At 35.7% G+C, this 27,387-nt stretch overlaps 1 protein-coding gene across 8 annotated transcripts in view; it reads right to left on the bottom strand.

Moving 5' to 3' along the window:
• Positions 1-25,628, bottom strand: part of LOC110383871 (low-density lipoprotein receptor) — a 175,712-nt gene extending 150,084 nt beyond the window's left edge. For 7 of the 8 annotated variants that reach the window (XR_007510460.2, XM_021344825.3, XM_021344822.3 and 4 more), the window contains exons 1-2: positions 21,337-21,845; positions 6,910-7,032 (exon numbers count right to left, since the gene is read on the bottom strand). Coding sequence is in view for 7 of the 8 variants with exons in the window: in XM_021344825.3 (XP_021200500.2) it covers positions 6,910-7,032; positions 21,337-21,472 (259 nt within the window). In the remaining variant the exon portion in view is untranslated. Of the gene's footprint in view, positions 1-6,909; positions 7,033-21,336; positions 21,846-25,536 lie in introns of those variants that run through there. The other variant, XM_049836771.2, reaches the window with a different exon arrangement.
• Positions 25,629-27,387: the final 1,759 nt, after the last annotated feature.

Below are 27,387 nucleotides of genomic sequence, written 5' to 3' on the forward strand. Positions count from 1 at the left end.
TGTACAATTTCTCCTTTCAAAGTACAAAGTTTATATGAAAAGGCAGGTAAATACTTAAGGGAATAATAATATGAGAAATAAACACAGCTATTAAACGTCGTCTGTACTAATGTCGTCTTTGAAGGTTAAGATATTTGCTCTTGAAGTTTGTCTTGTATATTAAATAGCTATTAAGGTATAGCTATACTCTATGTAGGTACTCAGAACTTCACTATTTTCCGAATTCAGCGCTTGATTTCATATTGAAGCTGAGATTGGATCATTTAGTACAGTATGTATTGTTAAGCAATTAATAATTTTGATTGATTTTGATCATAATCAATCCTATACTGTTGTCAAGAATACGTCTACAATTGAAAAAATCAGTTCCAATCACGTTTACAACCTTTGGCCTATTAATAATTCCTTCGCCTATAAAGAACATTGGCATGTGTAAGTAGGTATCCACAAAGCCGTCATTTGAGTAAATCAATGGAGTACCTCACTCAACGGTCACAGAGATACTGTCGCGTCTCTTTGAGGTTTACCCTTCACCCTTTGACTACCTGCGCACGAAATACAGCTAAGTCTTGCGGTTATCGTGATATTTTCAGTTGGACATATCTAACAAAGGATTTTCCTCTGCTACTTAGTTATTACCCTATATTTAGACTTTAGATGTTACCCAACGTTTTTGTTATTACCTACCTATGTCACAAGATTTGCCTTTTCGCTTTGTATTTCGTCAACCCTCTTCAGCAAATCTTAGAATACAATTATTTGACTGCGATGTGATTCTTAGTAGAATTAGTAAGACTCGCTCTACGTAAATACTATTACGCTGATCAAAGGAGGCTGAATAATCAAAATTCTACAATCTACACCTTTGTGACGCACGTTTGAAATATGATTAAGTTTCCAGCTTCGTAATCGCGTTCGCAGAATCTTTGGATTAATGTATTCAATTCACAACTTATTCTCAAATTTTATCGTAGATATGTGAGTGATATGTTAGCTAAACTTCAGGACATTGACCCGGTGTAAATTCATGCAAATGTTATAGGCTGGCGAAGATTTACATATCATTCAAAATACAGTTTTTGTTCCCACCGTTCTAAAACCTGAGGATTTATGAGGGTGACGTAACAAAATGTCCGTACAAAATACCAGGTACACAGTAGCAGTAGGTAGTTATTCATGAATAGTCTAGATGTACGCACAATTTTCTGCCGCCGAGGCTATCGAGGTATGTGCGTGACCAGATTTTGAAATGTCGACATATTACACTTGTATACCCAGCCTATACTATCGTCAACATCGACTAGAAAATGTCGAACGCGAGCAAATATGACGCCATCTGTCGCTTGAACCTGACAGAAAATATTCCTAGGATCAACTGAGAAATATTCTACGAGCGATTTTTCTCACCGGTAGTAATAGGTAAACATAATGTTCAGGGAGTGGTACAGTTTTATTGTTGCTGTTTTGTCTGCTTTGAAGTTTATTTTAGTGTACATTTTATTTTAAATAAATAAATGAAAAAGACTGTGGCAATCATTAATTTTAAAACTTAAAAAGAGAAAACTGACAATCAATCAAATGAAATGATTGACGACGTTTCAGTTCACATGCAGCAAATATCAATATGGTACACATTAATAACATCAGATATTTGACGAAAAAATAATCTCACTGAGACGTCAAAAAAATTACTGAAAACTCATCATATTTTCTGATAAAAAAGATGCGATTTCAAACAAAAAAATGAAGTCGGTTCGCAAAGTAATGAGTCTCTCTTAAGCCGTCATCAAAATAATGACACTTAACTGTAACTGCTAACATAGCGCGTTTCCAAACGAGATTTTGAAGAAATCCTCATACCAAACTCAAATCAAAAACTTTAAATTTCTGATTCGTCGAAATATTGTCGAGTTCGTTCTACACGCAATTACGTAATAACAAGTTGATTTAATATTCATTGACATACCGACTAATTTAAAATACTCACATAGGCGGAGAAAAGCCAAACACAAAGTTAAACATAATTTAATGAGAGTTATGAAAATATCTTGTAAGCCTTCGGGTATACTTTGACTGTTAGGATTAGTGTGTAACATTCAGGTACCATCATCAAAAGGTTTGATGGTTTGAAGCGAAAGTTAGATATTAATTGGATTTAACCGTATTAAATAAATAGTTGTAGAATAATAAATGAGGGTTAGTAATTAAGTAAAAGCGTAGCTATGGAAACTCAAGTATGAATTATATACTTAAATCAACTTCCTCCTCAAACTTCCCTCGCATTCTAATTTTACATTTTCATTTCAAACAATCTACCTACATTCCTAGTTAAAAGATACCCACTTAATGGAATATTACACAAACATTTTAGCGAGCTCGTCCATACAATGCAAAATATACAACGTAGCTTGCTTTCCGTACCTCAGAGGGAGGAAATAAGTTGAGCGGTGACCCAGTAACCACCACTACAATTCCCGTTCCTTGTTACAATCATAAAGCCTCCAGGTTGTTCACATGTTCGGCTTTCAAGCAGGAACTCGTACAGTTATTTATTTAAAAAGTTCTTTGCAAGAAAATACCTTTATTTCTACTGAAGTTTATGAGAGCGCAGTAAAATATTAATGTACGCGTTTTAAGGATACTCCATGTTTTATTTTATTCAGAGCATTTTCAAGATATAGTACCTATAATATTAACGAAGCAGTGACGTGTAGCTCACCTATTATAAAATATATTAATTCTAGTAAAATTTGCAGAGTGTCAGGCATGCTGAGAACTGTAATACATTATTTCTGCAGTGAACCATTACGGAACAACGCAACGTTGTAAATGCAGACTGCCAAGTCATAACCTTTGCGTATGGTTTGCGTCTCACAAAAAGCACACTGGACCCATGTCACAGAGTAAAAAAATAATAGAACATGAAGGGATAACAATACGCAATCTAACAGATTAAATGCGAATACGGACCTAATTTAATCACGTCCATTTTGTTTTACCAGTTCTTTGGCAAGTTAGTTGATTACTTTAGGGAATCGCCAAGATAAATTAGATAAACAAACTGATTCACTGGAAATATAAATTAACATCAATGCGAGTGAAGAAGATTGGTTGAAGAATGATTAATGGGTTTCTTTGTGATATTAAGACAATTGGGACTTGGGTAAGGTGAAGTTAGGCTGTCGAAGGAACCAGGAGAATATCTTTAGTAGCTACGAGGCACCCCCGTAAAAGGAATACAACATTGTTAGGGGCCTAAATGAAGGTGTTAAGTCTACCTGTAGTAGGAGCAAATTCTTCTTAACACAAATAAACAAAATAGGGGTGTTAAGGGGAGGTAGATGTTATAGTAGGTATTGTAGGTAACTTACCCTTAACTAAGTACAACAAATTAAAAAAGTATTTTTACCATTTTACTCACATTTACTTTATAAGCGTTTTGTTTAATTTTTATAGATGTATTTATTTATTATATAAAACTGAGCACGTCACAACTATATTTATCGAGTCAATATTTGTTTTGAGTTGACCAAATATTTTAGGTTCAGATCGAATGTTTATGTATAAGCCTACGGTTTTATGCCTACATACATCTAGCATTATACAGGACTACATAAATATTGCCCAAGTACCCGTCTAAAAACAGAACCTAAGTGCGTAAGTATTAAGCTATTTCAGTGCGTATCAAAATATTTTCAGAGCGTTATTTTTTAGGTTTCTGCTAAACACAAATAGTTTCTAAAAGCGGGCAAAAGGCGAAGCTCTAAATGTAATATTAATCCCAAAGGTCAAACTGCGGTCTTAGCTTTACCTCTAAGCTAGACTAGTCTATGAATAAAATCAAAGTATACTTCGATAATATTATGTACTTATGCGTATTAGGTTTCACATTTGAGACTATGTTCAAAATTCTGAAAAAAGAAAACGAAAAAGATTTAATTTTTTGTATAAAATACAAAAATAGCCTTAACTATAGAGTTATTTTTCAATTTTCATTGCGCTGATTCAGTGTGATTTCAATTGTTACTTTAAAAAAATCATTTCTACTTTAACTATTAAAACATCTTTTCTCAGTAACACACAAAAATAATAGACAAGCAAAAACAAATTGCAAAAGGCCTTTCGGGTGTCGGTTGTGCGAATTACTTTGAATAAAGATAACGAGAAACGGAACGAGAATGGAGCAGCTTTGTTTACGTACATTTTGAACGGTAGCGGATTCCTTAGAAATCCTAGCCAATGTTACACATCGGTAAACTTGTTTAGCTAATGTGATTGGCTAATATCGTACCCTTGTGATTATTCTTAGCAAATTGCTGAGTGGTAAACAAAGGAAAACATGCTCGAGTGTTTATGAAAATTAATTCCTGTTTCCTGATTTTGGAATTCAATTAATTTAAAGTTATTATTGGTTAATCAGGAACGTGTAACGTGTTCAGATTGATTTATAAACGAAATTATTTTATGGTTGGTTTGTTACTTTGAAGTATTCATTTAAGCAATGACGCGAATGGTAAATAAAAGAAAACATGTACCTATTCACTGTGACATAACCACTAGCTGTCATTTACGTAGACATTGTAATTAACAGGTTTTCTTATTGGAATTGACATTATCTCAACTAGCAAACCTCTTCGCAGACGAAATTAAGTAAATAATAAATGTTTGATTGCGTCAACAGTTTCGGAGAATAACAACCCATGAATGTGCATGTAGCATCAAAAAATCTTTTAAGCAAGCCTTAGCCACAATGACTTATTATTAATTTGTCATAGTTTATTACTACGACGCATGCGCAGTGGGCATTGCCTAACGGCGCCAGCTAGTCGGGGCAAGTCATCTCCCATCAATAAAGGAAGCCCAAGCAATCAAGTGGACGCTTGCAATCAGCCGTTAATAAATTGATACAGATTGATAATAAGGTGTCACCATTCAGGGTCAATGAGGGAACTAACTGACTGGGCAAAATCGTACCGTAATTGTAAATGGTTGGGCATACAAGACTTAACACGTGTTCGTGAATAAGTATGGGTGGTACACGTGTTTCTATTTGCACAACTGCTTTTCATCGTATACGTAAATTGTTAACGTTTATTTTGAATATCTGAGAGTATGACTTGATTCTTGGTAAATACAATATGATTGAGGATGTGGGCCGAAGAAATAATAACACTCAATCAAAATCAGCGGAGATTGTTGGTGAAATCAGACATAAATAAATACCTATCTCGATATTCAGAAAACATCAACAGGCGTAGATTCGCCTTATCTTATCGAAATGATAAAACCTTGGTAAACAGAAGAAGCAAAAGTCGGTAGCATACAAGAAAATATTACACTTACTTGTGTAATAAATGAAGGAAATAGAGAAATAAAGGAGAAAAAATTACTGACATTAAGCGTTTAAATAATAGTTGTGCGACTTAAGGTAACGCTCAGCCGTAATTCCTACAGTAAAACTTATTGCCCTGCTTTATACGCTAGCTTTGTTTGTTCCCAAGCATTGCTATTCCATTGTGTGCGGAACATATTAAATTAAAACCAGTAAATAATTAAATAATAATTAAATTACATCACGACTTGCGACCCTCACATAAAGCTGTTAAGGCCAAGTATTGATTCTACCATCGCCGTAAATTGCTTCTGGAAATTAAATTGAGAGAGACCAATTGATCTAAAATTAGGGGAAAGCCGTCAAGTTACCGAAGCTATTTCCCCAATAAATATTAATAGGCCGTCAATACAAGATGCCTTTGTCGTGCCCAAGTGAGGACAATATCGGACGATACGTTGACGTACTCTGTCTTTAAATTATAAATGGGTATCTGTCCTCAATTATATAACCTTCAATCATTTGGGTGGGTCTTGTAATTTTTTGACGTCATTCTTCGAGTTTTCGATATAGTAAAAGCATTTATTAAAGTGACGCTATAGTTGCAGATGTTCTTGAAACTTATTAATGTTTTACTTTGTTAAAACTTGTTTTTATATTTTACAGGATTAATGATTTTTATGACCAGAACGCAGTGGAGGCTAGCAAAATTAGGCACGATCTCGTTCGTTAATTTTCTATAAATAAACCATAAAATACCAGTTGTTTACAGTTTGTTATTACTGAATGGATAGTCATGCAAACGGGCCATAATTAAAGCGTTTAACACAATGACGCATTCATTCTTTTTTATGTCTATAAATATCGCAAGTTGGACTTAAAATACGAACAATGTATTACTTCAACGTTCAATGAAGGAAAACACAGATTTTTTTTTTCATATTGTCTTCAATGACGTTCATCGTCAGAAATGTCGTGATAAAATAATCGTGATTATTTGTTTTTGCATTTAAATTTATTTATTTAGAGAACTGTGAAGGGACGTGAACATTTCAAAATTTAAGCCAAAGTTAACGTATTTTGACTTATATTTATTTACCAAGTGATACACATACGGGATAGTAGTGGAATTTTATTGATCTAAAAAATACAACCAGCCTCCAAAAAACTGTGGAGAGGAAAATAAATTTACTTTGCTGAAACGCTCGAAAAATTGGTCTAAAAATCGTCGCTCTAAAAGTTGGTGTTTCTAAAAACATCCGAATTGCGAAAGTTTTTTTGGTAGTAGATTCTGAAATAGGCTAGAAACCGCGACAGATTTTAGCGAATTACCACCAGACTTCATCACAACCATAAGAGTATCCACACACTGCAGACTAGACAGTCGGCCTACAGTCTGCCCGATAGTTAGAAAAACATTTTTTTTTCAGAAAGTCGCGAGTTCAATGAAAATTTTTGACAGTCTGATACTGGCGAAATATCTGATCGTTGTTATGTTTCATTTCCAATTCATTTCCATTTGCAGCAAAACTGTCGGCCGAGTAAAATTTTGTAGTGTGTAAAGATATGCCACTAACCTTTTTTGCATTCTTCAATTTCTTCATCGGAGTTGTCTTCGCAGTCCTTCTCCAGATCACACACCCACATGCTGGGTATGCACTTGCCATTGTTGCACTGGAACTGCTTCAACGAACATATTGCTGTAACAAAGAAAAAAGATTCCATTTAATTAATGTACTTCTTCTTGAAGAATATTCTGAAGCCTATTTATATGTCTTATATTAGCCTTATATCTACATCCTAGCTTCAGATGTAGGCCATGATTTAGTAAAAAGTAACCCTGGTTCTAGAGCAGTTATAATTTGCAAGTATTGTAGATTTATAGATTAGTTTTAAGTAGTTTATTGTGTATATTTTGTAGTAACTATGTATTATTAAATACATAAAACATCTGAGGATCATGAATATTGATAGTCCACTAGCTGTTTGTAGAAGCATAGATCTTGAAATTCAAAAAATTCAAATCTCAAAATATCATCAACGTCAGAACTTTAAAGATATCTTTCACAGAATCGCCCTGTTTGAGTAAAAACAAAGAGATAAAATGTTTTTATTCATGGAATAAATTCACATTTGCGTCTAGATGCGTCGCACCGCGCTGGGGTGTCAAACACCCCTCCGCTAACTAAATGCGTATGGATTTGCATCTGACGTCACGTCAAACACGGAACTCTAATTAGCTATGTGCGGGTATGCACCTAACGTGATGTTCACTGGTACAGGTAAACTGCATAGTGGTACTATTCTACCACGTCAAAAAATTGGCCACGTCAAAAGAAAAATATGTATCTGAGCTACTGTAGGAAGTAGAAGAAAAGATGGTTAAGTGTTTTAGAGAATGTAATGAGTACTTATCATTCCGTATTGAAATTGTTATCATCTCTACCTATTCACAATCGCCACATTTTTGAAATAAAACGCAAGCCGCACATCATTGCTTGAATAAATGAATTTTCGCAATAATAACACAATATTAAGACAAGTACATGATATTCCAGTAGTACGAAAGTTCATGGCAGCTACAATCTCCTTACTATTATAACCTGCTTCATTTCCAAAGGCTACATAAGTATGCATTGAATGTTTTATAACAGTGTTTCATTTAACTACCTACTTTGACCACATCATTAAAACCTCCCCATTTTGCCTGAAAGCTATTTCTTCTCGACGATGCATGAAAAAAGTAAAAGTCGTAAGCAATCTCACGAAGCCTATTAAAACTACACAAAAGATTGTTTAGAAGCGGGGAGTAGACAATATCAGTTGATTATATAAGAAATAAAAAATATGAAAAGCAATATACTTTTTTTCTGGTGGGAAATCATCTAACGACCCCTAAGCCACCCACAGCGGGGTGTCAGACTCTTACTGACTAAAACCCACCATGTTCCTTCTGGAACCCTTAAAATTCCATAGCCCCGGCGCGGCAGGAGAACCAATATTCCTACCACAGAAATTATGACTACATAATTGAAACAATGCTGAATAATTAATTGAATAAAAAATTACAGGAAATATTTTCAAGGAAAATAACATATTCAATCAACATAATGGGATGAATAGGGATACTATTAATTAAGTAGCTTTATTATTGTTCTAACTCGTATTATTTGAATAATTTTATCCTTCCTCTTCGTATTTTGTTCAATAATGAAGAGGATGTTTGTTACGTCATCACATTAAGGACCCATTTTGAGCATACTATTGACATAAACTCCATGGACATAAAGGTGTCCGGTTTATAAGGAAAACGCAATAACCATTTGCCGCTTTTATTCTCCCAGAATTTCAGGCTCGCATTACCTAAATAAATTCTCATCAAAAACACTTTTTTCTATATATATTTATACTACGAATATCTTGATTAATATTAAAACCATAAATTTTATTCAAATGTATAACTGAGCCACACTGCTCCGTTGAGATAGTATTCAGTGCCTATCTTCAATCTATCTTTGAATAAAGAATACAATGTCTCCTCTGTTCGAAGGAAAACAACAAAACGTTCAAGTGTAATGATAAGATAACGTATAATGCTAATATGACCAAGCAACTGATATCAGTCACGCCATAATTTATTATACCTACGTCGAAATTACTTCACTTATACTTACCGCAATTTTTATCAATAATAGTGATTAAGGTAATCTTTCATTGATCGCAGCTATGATACATTATTGTGATTTATTTTCAATTGAATCATAATCACACAAATAGCTAACAAGATAAGATTGCAAATTAATGGAATATCACAAAAATATTTTCTGACTAATCCGGATTATGATTCTGATTCATGACCCACAAATATCTAAGTCGGTCAAAACAAGTATGTAACGAAAAATATAATGACACAGTTTTTTTGTGGTACCAAGTGTCTCCCCCATCTCATAAACTCTGTAAGTATTTCTGTTAACATCTCAATTATCTGTGTCGTACAAAAACTTTCATTCATAACACTGGCACGCCCAACACACATTTCAAAGATAAACACACAATAGAGGAAAATGGCCTATCAAAACTTGGCACATAATTCAGTCGGGCCTATACTCTTACTGTACGATTGGACGTACATTTCCATGATCCTTAACAGCCTTTATAAGTCCATTATGTAATGGAAGTAAGGAATCAGACGGTCAATACAATCGGCGAGACTATCTCCCTGTCCGCTCGACTTGATTTATGCGCCAACATTTTCGAGAGAAGCCATCCCATCCCCTGTACATGGAATATTGCAATCAATGATTTACATACGTGCTATTGATTTATAGCGAAACAGAGCAGATTGCATTATTCTGTGTAAATATTTGTGAAACAAAAGGCTCTTTTAATATGAGCACGGTCCTCTTGGGATAAATGGGTGTATTTTTTACGCTTTGTTCATTGTTTCCGATTAACTTTTTGTATTTTGTTGGTAGGTAGAGTACTTATTGTCTGTTTTATCTAATATTCATTGTGGGTTTATTGGATCATAAATATTTCAAAGGATAATAATATAAATGTGAGATGGTTATGTACCAAATTGTAGTCGGGCAGCGACAGAGTTCTGTAATGTAGGTAGGTATCTAAGCTTAATTTTATTGGTATTTTTGAGTTGTGTATCATATCAAATTTCTGTGAATTTAGAAATATAATTTAAACTAGTATTGTACTGTGGAGTATTAGCACGAAGCTTCATGATATATTGCATTTTCCCGGCTCAATGCCAGAGTCGGCGTTGCTAAAACTGTATGCGCTTGCGCACACCTGCATTGCCTACATCTTCATTTAAACGCATTCAGTATCACTAGTCTATGCATTATAAATAATTTCTGCTGTTTAAGATTTCCTTCTCATACATTTTCTGTTGACAATGTCTTTTTTTTTTCAATTCTTATAATTTTGTTCTCACCTCACTAGCAACTGTATGTTTTTTATAAATGTCGTTCAGACTTGACAAGAACCAAATTGTACTGGACGTTAGCCCCACCGTGTAATGTAATGTTTAAAACGGACGTTTGGCTGAAGCGCAAATGCGAAAAGTTTTTACGTCATTTTCTCTGTATTATAATTAAAAATAAAATTCACAATCATTTTCAAACTGCATTACCAGAATATGTTAGATACATGTACGAACGCCTTAATTCATCAATTTGTCTCAGCCAACAAAACGTGACAGGGAATCAACTTGACAAGAGAAAACTCGTTTAATTTAAATGGTATAGGATAGGTAATATAATTCATGGAGTCTAAGTGGTCTGAAAGGGACACTAATTTAATTTCATTACTCTAGGAGGGTTGTTATACTAAAAGCCGGCCGTGGCGAGTAGTGACGCGCGCCACGCTCGCCCTGACATCCAATCTGTGTGGAGAACCCTCATGTCTGTCTCATTGAGAGCAAATCGCTCGAGCCTGGGGGGACTGGCCCGGCAAATTTGTACATTACGGTTACCGTCACTGGAAGTTGTTTTAGGGACTGAAATCCTGCGGCCCAATAGCTCCCAATCTACGTGATGTGACAGCGACAGCGATTGTCCACCATTCCATTAAATGTGTTTGATTAATCTGAGCGTGAATACTCGCAAAGCGAGCGGTGTAGCTTTTATAACTCGCGTGAACTTTACTGCACATTGAAGGTGATCTGCTTTGCTGATACGATTTATTGATTGATATTTTTATTATGTTTGTTTTCCGTCATACTTGTCCTTATTTACTTAAATAACTTCTGCAGCATATAATAAATAGTTTTGCTTCAATGAACTATGCACATTATGCTTTTTATCACACGGTTATTAACTACAATTTGTATGTCGCACATAATGTCATAATTGGCCTGTAGCAAGCTGTTAGCACTATGAACTAAGCGCAGAGGGTAATTTATCTTACTCAGTTCACTCATTTGACTAAATGCTGTACGTTAGTAATCGTGTACCTCCAAATTATCAACTCGATTGCCTTAACTAAGAGACCAACCCTGTGTGTGATTGAATATATTGGAATATTCCAATTAGAATTTACTAAACTCGTGACCCCAACTAGAACTAATACATTTATTTGTTATTCGATTTGACTCTCGGCTCAGACAAGGGTTTGTCGCCATTTCAGGTCTAAACCCTTCGGCCCTTGTTATTTCTAGTGTCCATTAAATTATCCCTTTCCTTTTGGACTCTAACAATTGTGTTTTTAAGTTTGTTTTTTCAAGACCATCAGTTTGAAAGAGCCAATCTGTGAATAGCAGATGGGATTCCCGGCAACGAATTTAAAAAACCCCGACTGTATTGCGAACTTTTTCTAAAACTCGACATTGCTTTGCACCTTTCAATTTTGTTGGCAGCAACAATTCTCGCATCGACGGCTATTGGAAGTTTTACAAAAAGAAAATCTTAAAGCCGAAGAAAGTATTTTAATATTAAACACTTTCAAAAATTCCAAAACTGTGCCCACGCTAATTACAATACCCACTATTCCGAAAAAGTTTGAGATATTATTTGGCAACATTGAAGAAATATTTTCATTGCTTCCCAACCCAGAATTTGCACGAGCGAGCAAAATTATTTTAATTAAAAAACTGAGAAACGAACCAAGGAGGTGGGCGATCTTAATTATTTGCTTGGTAGGGTTTAATCAAATTATACTTGAGTGAAATTTATTACAATATATAAGTATGTAGTTATTGTGAGTACTTTGAAAGAGAAGCGAGGCGTGGTGCGGTAAGTATAGTTAGCGGCGGTACGTAGGTAAGCATGACTTGCTTTCCTGTCTAAACTTCAGAAGGAATTATCTTACTCTACCCTACTTTGAAAAGTTTAGTGCACTAGAGCTACGGGTGACGTTATAGGTAGAGCAATTTACTTCTGAAACAGTAAAATATGTGCAAAACAGTACCTATGACTTCAATATTGCAGAAATTAATATAACATGAGACTACATAAGTACTGATATAAATGATCGTCTACTGGGGCTAAAAGTTGTCATGGTTACTGAGCGAACCCCTAAAATAGATCAAATTGCGGAAATTCGGTTAGAGGGAACTATTGCAATATGATAGGAATATCACTTTCCACTCGCGGAAAAGGATGAATGACGATGAACGGTGTTATTTTCATCAAAGATATGTAAGCCCATGGGAAAAAATACATCCCAATTCCATTGATGTTTCCATTTTTAGAACTCGAGACTTTGATCTTACAGCATTGTTGGGTACTTTAGAAATAATAGATGTATCTACAGATATAAAAATAAAAAAGAAAGTTCAAACAAAAAAAGGGTTCTTTCTTATACTTCTGCAATATTTTTAGGTACATTTATACTTATTCCTCGCCACGTTCTATGTGCTTATAGAATGTACTTCCGACTGCCATAAGATTCATCGAAGACACGTACAACGATAACCTTAGGGTTTAACGAGCGCATTAGTAGCTTCAAATTGCGAGCCCTTGCCAAACCCTCCGTGCTACCTTTTCCTTACTATAAATTATAAGCGTCTACAAAATACGTAGGCCTACCTATGAGTAACAGTTACAGATAGCAAACCCCATAATGGTTGGGGAAGATAATGATAAGCTGTGTGTGACCGCACAATGCCAGGCAACTTTCAACTTTAATGACAAGGGAATAGTTTTTCTTATTAGACAAAAAAAAACAGCTCAATAATTTGAAGCTTTAAAAACTTTCCAAAATCTAACATTGCCCGCCCATGCCTATATTGGGTATGAATGACGTCACGTACATCAGATTGGTCTATTTTCGCGCTCCCCCCGTCCGTCAGCATCGGCAAGTCTCGGCCCGGTCGTATGTCATTCACCTCAACTATGTATTGTACCGCGACGAATAGGCCGTGTAATAATAGTCATTAATTCTTTAGGACGACTTCAGACTACTTCTTTATTACCTACTATAAAAAAAGCTCTAGTTATAAAAAGCATTAGTAGTTAAACACAGTTTGGTAAGTAAACCCAGGTCAGAATATACCATTAAACTGAAAGCAGTGGTAGTTCGGGTACCGTAAGAGGATTATATTCAGAGGACGCGCAAACAGAAGCATTATGTCTCTCATGTGCTTCTGTCAAAGTCTGGGTGACGACAGAGCAGGTTAATCTATAGTATTACAAACGGTTTCATGAATCCTTTAGAAATGATCTACGGAAACGCTGTGCTTATAGGCAACATAAATAAGCTTAGACATCGGAGCAAGGACAACTATAAGAAAAAAAATACTCCTCGTAAAAAATTCATAATCGTTTTTTTATTTCAAGCAATAGCGCAATCCAAAACCAGATAAAAGTCCTCCATTACCGTATAATCGATAAATTTTAATACGAATCCTAGAAAAATCAACTGCATGCCAAATTCGGTGCCTAAAAAGTGGAACTGGCACAGTGCCAAAATAAGGTTAAATAGAAAGGAAAATATTGTGCATTAGTAGTGACGGGAGAGCTTAGGAGTACATGATATCGATAAGCAGATGATACTGTGGTCGATTTAAATCCTAAACTGGATAAATGCTCCTCGACCACTGAGCTGGGTTCCTGCGTTTGAATACAAATGGACCGTTTATCCCTGAAAGCCAATCTGTATGCAAATTACAGGTCCGTTTAACTATTCTCGTTAGTTGCTCATTTTCGGAACGTCTGCATTTTCAGTTTGACTGAAATATAATCCTTTGGATTGCGATGGTGATTGATAATGCTATTTATTTCGTTTAATAGAATTCACTCGAATGGTTCCGGAACCAAGTTTTCTTCCTACCGGTACTTGTAGGATGAACTCGCGCTGAAAGATTTGATAAAAGACAGTTGTTAAAGTTGTTGGTAAACTCCTAACGCCTATACTTATAATAAATATCCTAAAACCGACCAAATCATTTTGCTATTAACTTTGGGCGTAACTTTTGCAAACGCCTCGCGATTTTAGTGTCTTCGGTAGAAGTTGTCGTCAACTTTTTCATCCCCTTTTTCCGGTTCCGCTAATGCGCAAACTTTTCTCCAGATACGCCGACACGCCTTGCGAAGTGGCTTGCTCAAAATTTCATGAAAATCCACGAAAAAGTAGCGAAGTCAACTAACTATACATGAGAAAAAGTACCTACCAATAGAATTATAAAAGGAAAAAATAGTATCGAATCTTTTCTGGCAGGTCTTAGCGAATAGCGTTTCGAAAAAGAAGCAAAAGGAAACGCTGACTGTATATTGCCTTTGTACCGAGTTTCACTACGAAATTATTTTGCGAAGATTGATTAGTTCAATACAATACCTAGTATTCAACAGTATTTAGGCATATTATAACGTAAGATGACAAGAGTGTAATAATGATTCCAAATAACGTAAATATATGCAAAATGCGACTGAGTAACACCAGCTTCATTACTAGTAACAAGTAAACATATCAATTTTACATCTTTAATACATCACGAGAACCCATACAAATGAAATATGCACATCATTATCTATTCTCACGCAATCCAGATCCCAATAAAGCTGCAATATGTGTTCGCTCAACACAATGTGTATACGTTATCATCATTGTGTCTGCATCTGTAAGGCGCATTACTTTTTCCATTCCGCCACTATCCGCGACCGGGGACCATTCCGTACAACCAAACGATTCAGCGCTTGTTACGACCATTCCATATGCAATTTTCTCCCTTCTACATTGAAATGTTTCACTATTTTCACAGTTTTAAAGTATTTTAATGAATAGTTCGTAGAACGTTTCACTATTTAAATGTACACGTGGAACGACTGAAATATTTGCATAGCGCAGTTTCATTCTGATTACTGTTCAAGGAAATTCCAAAAAAATTATGAAGGTAGTAAAATATTAATGTAATTCTCAAAAATGAATTCTTTATAAATTAACGCTTGCGACAACCTACTAGGAATTCTGAAATGGAATCATTATTATTCATATTTCAAGGAATGCTGAACTAAGACAATTAAATAATGAAAGCGCCTACCGCCGTCGGAGCTACAATTGAATCGGCGTAATTGAGAACATGCCGAGAGAAATCTAGTATGAGTTGGCTCATTAGTAACTATGAATAACTTGTTCGAAACTTTATTAACTATGGCCTTATGTAGTCATCAGGAGCATTGTAACAACAACTTTGTGGCAGAGCTCCGCCCGGCCCTTTCACAAAGTCGCGAATTTCAACAAGCTCTTGAGGACTCTAAAACTGTCTCTAAAATGTCTTTTCGTGCACGATGTTCAATTTTATTGAGTTTTTCAGAAGTTGAATTGGAGTTTCTATGGCTGTGAGATTTTCAACGAAGTTATTTTCATACTAGAAGCTATTTACAGCACAAAATCAAATATTTTTCATAAAGAGTCAACAGAACTAAAAAGACATTTTTAGAAAAGTCTACGCCCACGAAACAAAATATTTATATATGTACTAATATTATTGGAGCCAAGAGAAAATGCTCGACATTTCCTAATAAAGTCGAAATTCTCTTGGGACTTTCTAGAATGTCAACCACTCAGTTTGTGTCCAACAAAATAAACCATTGATCGGAAATGTACTGAGCGTCCGACTCGCCCACAATTAATACATGCTTCGAACCAAATGGTTGGCCCAAGAGTAAAATGGCTTCAACTGTTACTGTGTTCAACGAATATTCGAACTTATTTTTGAAGTTGAAGGGATTAAATTCGATTGTCAATTTTCGGTATGGGTTCCGATCTAACCCCTGCTATAGAATTGTCTATGAGTATCATCGACATAGCAAAGGGCAGCAGTGAGGTTTAATGACAACGGACCAATACAGAATCGAGGTCAACGTTAAGTGTCGCATTGGACTTGGCACGGACCCTTAATTGAGCGGTTATCGTGTGGTCAGTAATGGAACGACGAAAAAATAATAGAAGTTCGGAGAAGTGGGTTTGACACGATATTGCAGTGGAATTCAAACCCACTTCAGCTGACACCGCTCAAGTTAGAAAGGGAAATATAAAGATGAAATAATATCAGCTTTTATATATTTTACCTTCAACTTTAATAGGTTCAAACCTTTATCTATCTCGAATAAACGAAATCCAATTTGTATAAAATACGGGTTTTTCTCTGAATCATTTGGCTTGTAACCGATGTTATAACTGTTGCCGATAAATGTCGATAACTCGTCTCCCATCATATTGAATACCGCCGTTGGTATTTTTCGACATCAAAATATGTACCACTATTTCCTTCGCCTTTATTTAAATAATATTTGTTTTTTTTTCAGTGTCATTTAATCAACGATCGATATAATTTCATGGACATTCAATGATTGTAAACAATTGAATGTAACACCAGAGAAGCGATAGCAACAATATCAATTACTCAAACGTATTCGGAAATGACAGTTCATTGGGTATTGATTTATTGCCTAAACAAAAGAAAAGCAATGAAATTCTGTATCCGTACGTTTCTTATTGCAAAGAATAATATGGTTTCGAACCACATTTAAGCCAAAAGATAGGTAAAAACCATATTAATAAATCTAAGAGCGGAATCGCAAACTGCGCCAGTAATTAAAAGAAAGAACAGCAAATTCAAGACAAAGCATAAAATTATAGAATTGAGATAAGTTTCGAAAACAAATCACTAACAAGAATTACTCAGCACACATGTTTAATGAAACTTGCAGACACAACTTGCTTGCAATTAATGGAAGAGTTGGGACTCCAGACTAAGTCAGCTACAACTGTGTGTATTTAAGTTGTTCACTTAGTGTCTTCGAAATCTCTTATGTAATAATTAATACACAGTATTAGTGTACCACATGATAAATTGGCTAGATAAGACGAACATACAATAGCTTTTAAAACCAAATAAATATTTTGGAAATCTGTCTGCAATTTAATTAGTGGAAACTTTTTTTCTATTTTTCTTTTTAATCATATCAACTCCTTGCTTACTCCCACCTGTAAATTAATTAAGGTCAGCGAACAAAATGTTCATTTATCATCGTTAAAAATTAGGGCACTTAATCTTGATCAGCTATCGCTAGCAAAAATTGATTTGTTTTAATTAACCTCCAGTGAGGAAGTATTTATTTCAGAAAGGGAATTTTTGTCACCCTTCGTGTGAAGCCCACTGGTGAATTTGTCCGACCAGAGCGACGGTGCGCGGCGTCGTCGCTAAAATAACCAATTTGGGGACCCTCATCGCGCGTCACGAAGTAATGGATGGTTCCGAGCTCACTGTTGCGGTTATATTGGACGGGGAAAAAATTATATTTCGCTATTACCCTGTAAATTTCCCTCCAGCTCAGAAATGTAAGGAATAACGCGGCAAAGTGATTTTCGAGACGTGTGTACGTGCACGTGCAAGAGTTGGAAAGCAGGAAAATGACTGCCGTATATCCTCGTGTCGGTGAATTAACAGAGCTGGTAATATTTTGCCTAATAAACGAAGAAACACAAACAAATCTAGCTTAATACATAACGGGTAAGAGTAACAGTTAATCTTTGAACAAAACCTAATGTCAGGAACATTAGTCGTAAAAACATTTTAATCTTACTTCCCTCTTCACTCGCGAACACTGTGTAATGAACCAAATTCTTCCACAAATATAAAAAAATCCAAGAGTTCAAGCCGGTGTCTGCTTCATCCATTACAAAGTCCTCTAGAGAATACCTGTCTTAAATAAGCTTTGTACCATTTTTCTTTGCTTAGATACATCTTTTCTTGTCGGCAAATTAAATTATTCAGGCGATTTTAGATATATCGGTTATGAAAGAAAATAATAAAGCAAGGTAATCAGTATCCAATATCGGAAAATTATTATCATAATATTTAGAAAAAATGCAATATAAGCGTAAAACAATGTACCAAACATTTATTAATAGCTTGTTATAATTTAGACTACGCATATTTTTCAGATTTTATATTTTTCAAATAGCAGTTATTAGGTACCATTTGAGGAATACAAATACATAATTACAATATTTCAAAACTGTACTAAAGTCCAACGTCAGAATGCTTTTGTTTTCAAATAGTTTGGTTACATTCCAGTTAATAAAATATACTGCAACGCAATGCAACCATTTCAAATCGTATAAACTATACTAGATAGAGTAATTCTCATTTTGTTTGAATTGCAAAAATACTAATAACACGCTCGGGGTAACAAAACTACCCAAAGCGCTGAACTGTATTTCAAACAACGGGCGAATGTTATGCCAATGTTCAGTACACGTTAAATAAATCCTAAAATAAAGTGTAGTAAGCTTTGTTTCTATGTTGTAAAATATAGGACGTCTACACAAACTGGACGGCGGGAGTCTCTTTTCGAAGAGTTAAATTAGACGCCCGACCCTTTCCTTCAAGTAAGTACGCGTACAAATAGTTCCCAAAAGCTTCGGGTCAACGTGCAGCGTTTGCAGATCGTGCGCCCTTCATTAAACTCAAAGGCAAAAAGTGGGTCCTTATCTAATCTGCAGTTGTCCCTTCTTGCTTTGCAGCTGGTACCGTACAGATGTACTTGACCCCAATTTTATCTGCTGTCCAAATAAAGCTCGTTGTTGAAAAAAATTGAATGGGTCCCCGAAATTGGATTGTTTTCGTAATGAATGGGAGAACACTCTGTTCGAAAGTTTTAGAATATTTCAATTTTGATTCTATTTGGGTAACTGTCGCATTGTTACATTTGATTTCGCTTATTAACCAATCAAATGATGTTCTCAACACACCTCCATCCACTTTGAAAGAAAAGCAACAATCCAGACACACACGCCTGCATAAAAATAAACAAATTTTTGCAAAGACTGGAAGATTTATAACATCATAATGGTGCCAAATCGACTTTCTCAGTTGTGCAAATTGCTTGATCGTCTGAAGCATCCAAAAAGAATACATTTCACAAACAATATTCTATCGATTGACAAATTCTAAGATCTTAGGCTCTGTCTCCAATAAAATCGAGCTGAATGTGACAAGTGCGATTCGTTTTTCATTTTTCATATAATGACGCCTCCTCCGGGCACAAAGCCCGTTTTATAGCCATCACAATGGGATTGTGCTCTTTCATCAGCGGGACTTTTATGGTCGTCGCGTCAGCTGTGCTGTGGGGCGCCAAAATTGAGACAGTATAACTAACTACTTTCGCTCGACCACCCATTTAGCGGTTGCAGCTCTTTATCACCCTAGCCGACCGCTACGATGGCGTAAATATGTAGATTATTACTGGGAAGGTTACTTGTTTGAAAAAATAGTAAACAATGTCACATAGTTGTTCCGAATATTGGCTTTCCGCCACAGCTATTGAACTTTGTACCGATTCAGGAAAACATAGTGTCTTCGGCCACTTTCATCTGTTTATGCCGTCTATTTTAAGATTTTGGCAACAGTTCTACAAAACGCATACCCTATATCAAGCAAAATGATACAGAGCATGACGTGCATGGCAAAATATTGTTTACAAGTTGTAAGAAATCGTAAACCGATGCTATAAGACAATAGCTAGCATTTACGACTATGGGTGGATGGTAGGTTTCCATTTGCCTCTCAAGTACCTATCTGTGAATGTAAGATCGTCAGCGATACATCATTGTATCACATTCATGCTTACGGCTATGAATGTGATCGTTTCTGTGGTGAACATTCTAAGGATAACGGTATTAATTACGATCTACATGACAAACACTATAGTCGAGACGCAACAACCGCAGGAGACCTTGAATGGTTTGCATCAACACAAGCGTTGACTGTTTTAATAGTTGTTTTATGTAGGTATCAGGCCAGTGTAATCAACCAGTTTATCGGTATTTTAACATTCTTATGTATTTCTTATTATACAACCGTGAGTTTTTGACATTTGTTTTGTTGAACACTTGTCATTTTATTGCATTCTGGCTTTGTTAAGTTTTTTCATTTGATTTGACTTTTTTCTAGTGTTGTATTTTGAGTTTCTGTTAGCACATTCATGTTGATTGTTTCTAGCTCTTGAGATAAGTATGTGTCTCCTTCAACTTTATTTATAGTCTATGTACGCGGCAGTATTTTTCCACCAATCTTTTAATTTTATACAAGAGTATTCCTCTGAAATGAGCAGTCACAGGTGTGAAGGCATCTAATTAAGCATACAACAGTATGGTGTTAAAATTGACACCAATATTAGTGTCGTTTTACTTAACACAATGGAGGATTGCCGTAAAAATTGATCATGATTCTTACATTATGGTGTTTATCATGCTTCATGCCATGTAATAGGTATGTAAGTAGGTATGTATTATATAAGTTCAAACGGCACATCTGTTAACTACGCATATAAATTCGTCACTCGTTCCACAGTTTGTTCTCCTCTAGATTTAGGTGAGTTTTGTAAAATTCCATGATGGTATCCTTCATACGTAGACTATAGATGACACATTGATGACAAAGACGATAGTAGGTATTTTTAATTAACTTAAGTTAGATATTTATCGTGCTTCGATTTATCTTTCGGCTTATCTGCTTTTACCCCAGTAAAAGCAAAGGAGGTTCTAAAACAGTTCGTATATTTTTCATAATGTAGGAGATCTTCATAAAATAACAATATTATACATCTAAGAAAAATATCTTTCCATTGATAGGGCGTGTTTATATAATCTTATTTACTGTACAAGAGGTGGTGGCGTGACAGTCTGACATTATCTTATCACGTCTATGATCTGCCGTATCAGTAAAAACATAAACAATCACTAGAAAAAGTAAACCACACGTGTTTACACCAGGTACGTACGTAACAAACCTGTTTGTACTATGAATAAGCTAGTTAACGCATTCACTGAGCGCTGGACAAGGTGTTCCCAGCTGTTAAAAAGATCGCGCGATCAACATTTACATATAAATACCGAACCAATTTTTGTTTACTTTATTACATTCTACTTGGATTTAATATCTACACCAATTATCAAACCACTACAATTTTATCAGGTTCCTATTTACATTCATGCAATTAAACAACAATCAATTTTTAAACAATGATCAAAAAAATTCTACTTACATTCTGAGATAGTCCCACTGCTATTCGATGCTAATACACCGAACGTTTTAACGTTTACAACACATAAAAATATTAACCACCACATTATGGCACAAAATTTGGGGGCTGCCCGATGACAGCCCACCAAAAGGAACATTCGTCCTGTAAACTTTCGATTTTATCAAAATCACTATGAAGCAACACTGCAGGGCAAATCCAGGAGTGTGACAGGATTACGTCACGTTCATAACACTGTTAGCCGTCTTACGGATTGTAGTCACTGTTATTAATACTGCGAGGAGCAATATTTTGGTGATTGGTTGGTACGCGAGAGTTTTGAGGTTATTTCTACGTGCCACTGGTGCGAGCGCGACGGAGAAATGTCGCGCGAGGCAGGTGAGGCGATGCGGCGGAGGCAGCGCGCCGCTAGATGGCGCTCGGCGCACGCGTGACGTAGCTACGTTTAGTTTCGGCGACCGAACGGCGGCGCTGCGCTGCTGATTCTAGCTACAGATTTTTCCAACGCATCACGCGAACGACACGATGTTAAGCCTCGCTCACATGCGATCTCCTGAACAAACGACTATTTACGACGGCTGAGGGTGCACCATTAGTTTTTATGAGTTGGCTTCTTTATTACACGAAAACGTGTCTATAATATCTCGTAATCTAATATCGTTGATATAAGCATTTGGGGCTTGCCTTGTAGAATATGATACTCATTCCACTAGTCGGGGGAACTCATTATCATGCGCGATGATTGCTTTTCAGATATTTTTTTGTAAAAATGCTAGTACCTCCAAAAATATCCATATCATACTTTTATACTTTAAACGCTCAAGACATACACATTCATTATCGTAATATGTAGAATTATGTAATACAGTAAGCTGATCAGTTTTTGGTTCTTAGGTAGGTACCTAAACCAACTAATTTACGACATAAACCTTCATACTGATATCAAACTCGCAATATAAATAAAAGTCAATCACAGAATTTGTAAAGGTCCAGACAGACGCACGGCTGTGATCTCACCCTAACGCTAGAACAGGAATGCGCGCGCATCTTAACAGTGCCGAAGCCGAAGACGTCGGGGGGCGTGGCGTCAGTCGTTACGCACATACGCCATACGCATCGCCGTGATAACGCTCCCGGCAGATAACACCTCTCACTGACACAACACTTGCTACACTCCCCGCCTGACGCACGCACACATGCAAAACACCCGCTCTTACTGAAAGCTTCGCAGAGAACGTACAGACCCGCTGCTAGTCAGCTGAATTCTGTGTCAGCGAACGCTTTGAATGTGTGCGTAAGCTCGTCTTTCGCTAAAGGGAGAGTATGCTACTGAAGCGGAGCTTCCAGCCAACTGGCTTTTTAACAACAACACTCTTTCCGCTTCTAGCGACACACACATAGAGGCCTCCTTTATTTAGTCGGCTAACACATGAATAAGAATCTTCGCTAAAGTGTTCGCTTTACAGAGTCTGAATAACGTAAAAGGCTTTCGATTGAACAATCAAATCTTGGAGGGCTTAAGTTTATTATTCAATTATTTATTCATGTTTTCCTATACCGTATAAATCAATTTCCTCTTGTTGCTTATTGATAGCCGGTAAATAGTTAAACATTTTTTTATTAGTCGTAAGGATTTTCAGGAAAATCAGTCATTTATTTATTATGGCCTTACGAACTGAATTCCTCGTGTTTTTTTTCCTTGAGACGAAACTAATATTCGCTTCAATTTATTAAGTAGTTAATTAGCAATTAGCGCGACATTGTCATCGTGCTAACAGTTTGCTTTGTAATAACTTGTATGTCAGTGAAAGCTTTCAAACTATTAGTCTGGGCACATACTTATGAATTACTTACATTCAAGAGAATGAATCCGTATTGTAATAAATTCACAGTTCTGTAGAATTTGATTGCTTTGAATTATGGAACGTCCAGATGCTGACATGATATAAATTACTAATTTGTGACACGAGTAATTTACTAAACAAAATTGGTTAACATTTTAAGATCGTAGAAATCTCCGACCTAGTTACAAAGCTTTCCATATATAAAAACTTCAGAATGATAGAAACAGCGACGTCAGCAAAAAAAAAGGTTGGCGCTCCATCCACTACAAAATACCTGAATTCAGATTGATTTCAGGGCATTAACTTGAAACGTACTACATTTCACGCCTTCGCAAATAGGGTCATTCCAAATTGCTTTTACACTGAACATCCCGAATTTCTGGGTCGTGTCGGCCAACGGAGAGATGCGATTTTTCAAAAAGCAACTGAAACGTGGAAGCGTGTTACTCAATAAAACATTTCAGGTGAAACGTGCGCTGAAGCCAAATTAGCCGAACGTGATTGTCGCGAATATTTTTGTACAAAGTACCTGCGAGTTAAACAAAGAAACTAATAAAGGTGTAACAAATATCCGCTGTTGAATATTGAGTAGCATTACTTATAAAAATTGTTAAGTTCAGCACACACGTGCGGTAACGAATTGCGTTTGCTCGTGATTTGTTTCAAAACTTATTTGTTTATAGTATAAAGCTACTTACATACAGCAGAAAAAGTCCCCACATCGCAGCCGTGCTTACATTGTGAACTAAACTTTATTAGGTTCTGTTTGTTGCGCCGTGGTCTTAAAATAAAGAAATCTGAGAAGTTTCGCAAACAACCAACTTAATCAAACTTGTACCCAGTTCTTATATAAAAATGTATGGTATTTGTTTTTCTTGAGTTTTAGTTTAGTAAAATAAACTGAAATATTTGAAAGGGTTACTTCATTAATTGCTAAGTATTTCATTCACAATGTTTATTAGAAAAGAAAACACATAAAATAGACAAAATTTTATAGAAATCAAGGATCGTAAATCCTTGATTTCTATAAAATTGTGAAAGTATGTACGTTAATTGCGTATTTATTAATAACAATGTAACCGAAAACAAAGTAAAGCAATTGGTTTAAAATAATACAAGCTCACGTAGAGAATGAATCATTACCGCGAACGTAAATTAATGAACAACAGTAACGATGGAAACATTCAATAAGGTTACAAACTTAATCACTTGGAAATTACTGTTTTAACATACTACTGTTAATTATGACAAATATAATAGGCAAAATTATGTATCTCTATACCTACAAAATATCATTAAACTAAATTGTTCAGATACGTTACGCTATAGTTTTTAGCATTTCCACATTACACTATGATTACTTCATTTGTTTAACACAAACAAGCTTAGGTACAGCTAACTCGATGCTGAAACTAGAAACATCTCAGTAACACATGGACAAACTAGAATACTTAAATGACAAATCCTAATAAGACTTAAACAAAAAGGACAAGGAAGGAAAGGAGGTTGAACTTACAACCCATGAGAAATTGGAAAAAGGTTACTGATATACTCTTTAAAAATACCAACAAGCAAGCTACGACTTTTGTGGTCTTGCAAACGAGGCCCACACATCTAGACCAACATTCTCAAACCGTTTATAGCTGAAACGTTAAATACCCTTCAAACTCTAAACTTAGGGATCCAAAATCACGTGCAGCTACACCACATTACGTCACCCATACCTCATAAAGTGAAACATTACTTCGGAGAATTAAAACAGATATACAGACAGATAAACCAACTCCTAATTTCAATAAAATATCTATCTTTTGTTTAACTAACTCGAGATTGACTTTGGCCCAGTAGACCATAGTAGAAGTAATGTCAAATTCCTATCCCCAGTAAGTAAAACAAAAGATAGATACGTTACTGGAAGCCACCCCCTACCCACACAAGTACAAATGAAACGAGAAACCAACAATAAAACGTAGGGCCCACAGACATGTGGTCACATTAAAATGCAGTTACCATGTGACCCGTAAACTGACGGACCATTATTTATTACCCAGAGGATTTTATGTTGGGGAAACAAATGGAATTGTTTTACTTATCTTCCGATACTATGCTAATGATAAAAGCATTTTATGGTTGCTTGTTACACTGATGACAAATTGATTGGATTAGAATAAAGTAATTGGAACCATAGAAATAATAAAGGACGATTATTTATGAGAGGTTTGAAATTCTCCAATTTATAAATAATCACTACTTAAGTTTTCTAAAAAAACAAACCTTAATGAAAACAACATTTCGATTTAGAAAGACGACGAAATTTTTTAACATTGTCGAATGCTGAAATAAAAAAATCGTAACTTACCTTGAACTTTCACAACAAGAACATAAAAATACAGATTTATTAACACCACACTCAACATATCCATTATTAAACTGAGTTTGTACTAAAACAATGAATGCTACATGAATGAATCTGCGTGATAAGGATAAATCTATTTCCCGTTTCGTTTCTGCGACCAAAAAACTGATAAAAACGAATTAGCCTACGTATAAACTGTCAAGCCAATTTATTGTGAACAGTGTGTACCTATGTCGTAGCCATTTTTACCCATCCTCCGAGCCTTTTCCCAAACTATGTTGGGGTCGGCTTCCAGTCTAACCGGATTCAGCTGAGTACCAGTGCTTTACAAGAAGCGACTGCCTAAGTATCTGACCTCCTCAACCCAGTTACCCGGGCAACCCGATACCCCTTGGTTAGACTGGTGTCAGACTTACTGGCTTCTGACTACCCGTAACGACTGCCAAGGATGTTCAATGACAGCCGGGACCTACAGTTTAACGTGCCATCCGAAACACAGTCATTGGTGTCTAAGATATACTTAGAAAGTACATACAAACTTAGAAAAGTTGCATTGGTACTTGCCTGACCTGGAATCGAACCGCGCCCTCATACTCGAGAGGTTGGTTCTTTGCCCACTAGGCCACCACGACTTTTTATTATGTCCATTTTTACCCGAGTTTTCAAAAAAAATAAAGTTTTCAGTGCTTGTAGACGTCGTTTTTCTTGTGTACCTAAAAAGATTTTGTTTCATTATTTATCTGTCCGTGAATCCGAAACAGTTCATCAGTTAATTCATTCGTATTATCAGAATTATACATTAGTGTATCTATAACACTGACTCCATCAAGTTTAATTGTCTAACGACCTTCATGTTAACCACCGACCCACAGCCGAAATGTTCTCAGATCCCCAGACATACTTAGTTCGAATACCAAACATGACGCCGCACTACAATTAAATCAACGAAGCGAACCATCGACATTCTCAAATCTGGGTAATGTGTCTACCTTAAGTCTGCAGACCGCCTTGTACTGCATTAACGTAAATCTGATAATATACCTCGCTACAAGGACAACCCTTTGAATAGATTTCAAAGACTACAATAAGGCTCAAGTCCGATGTTCCAAAGCAACGGAGATTATATAACGCTGAGCTTGTAACAGAACTAATGCTCTTTGTACAGAATATTAAGTTCAATAATTAAAACCCTTTATGTCATCGGGTGGGTTTATCTCGAACTTAATAATAGAGGAGCGATGATGGCTGTGTGACGTCGACGCAAGATTAGGCGCTCAAGACATTGTACATGTGTGAATTAATTAATTCGAATATTAACTAGTTCTACAGTTTATTATGCCATTGCAATATTGACCCTTTTCAGTTATTGTTTAAACTCGCGCTTAGCATTCCCTAAAAATATAAAAATACTACATAAAAAAAACATAAAGATTTCTATTTAATTAAATTACATGACACAAAAGAAAGGAAACATACAGCAAAATATTACAGATATATGTATATAGTAGATAACTTATAGAACAAGTTTATATGCAGTCGGTCCCAATCTCTGTGACTGATCTCATACGTGATTACTTCTTGAAGAAACCCATAAAACGCGGATTGAAAAAATTATAACTGCAGATGGTGATTGAAGAAAAAAATTATAGGAAGCTCAAAGTACTGAAATGTATGCATTAGGTAAATAAGAAATACAAGAAATAAAAGTTGAAGTTGCAAGATTGCTTTATACCATAATTTTTGATCTTTCTCCTAAAAGACTCTTTGTGTAGCAAAACATTTTCAAAAAGAAGTCCATTCTCACATAACTGCAAATTCAAGTTTAGAACTGTTTATAACACACGTCCCAAAAAC

This window comes from Helicoverpa armigera, chromosome 3 (genome assembly GCF_030705265.1).
Source record: "Helicoverpa armigera isolate CAAS_96S chromosome 3, ASM3070526v1, whole genome shotgun sequence".
Classification (NCBI taxonomy): domain Eukaryota; kingdom Metazoa; phylum Arthropoda; class Insecta; order Lepidoptera; family Noctuidae; genus Helicoverpa; species Helicoverpa armigera.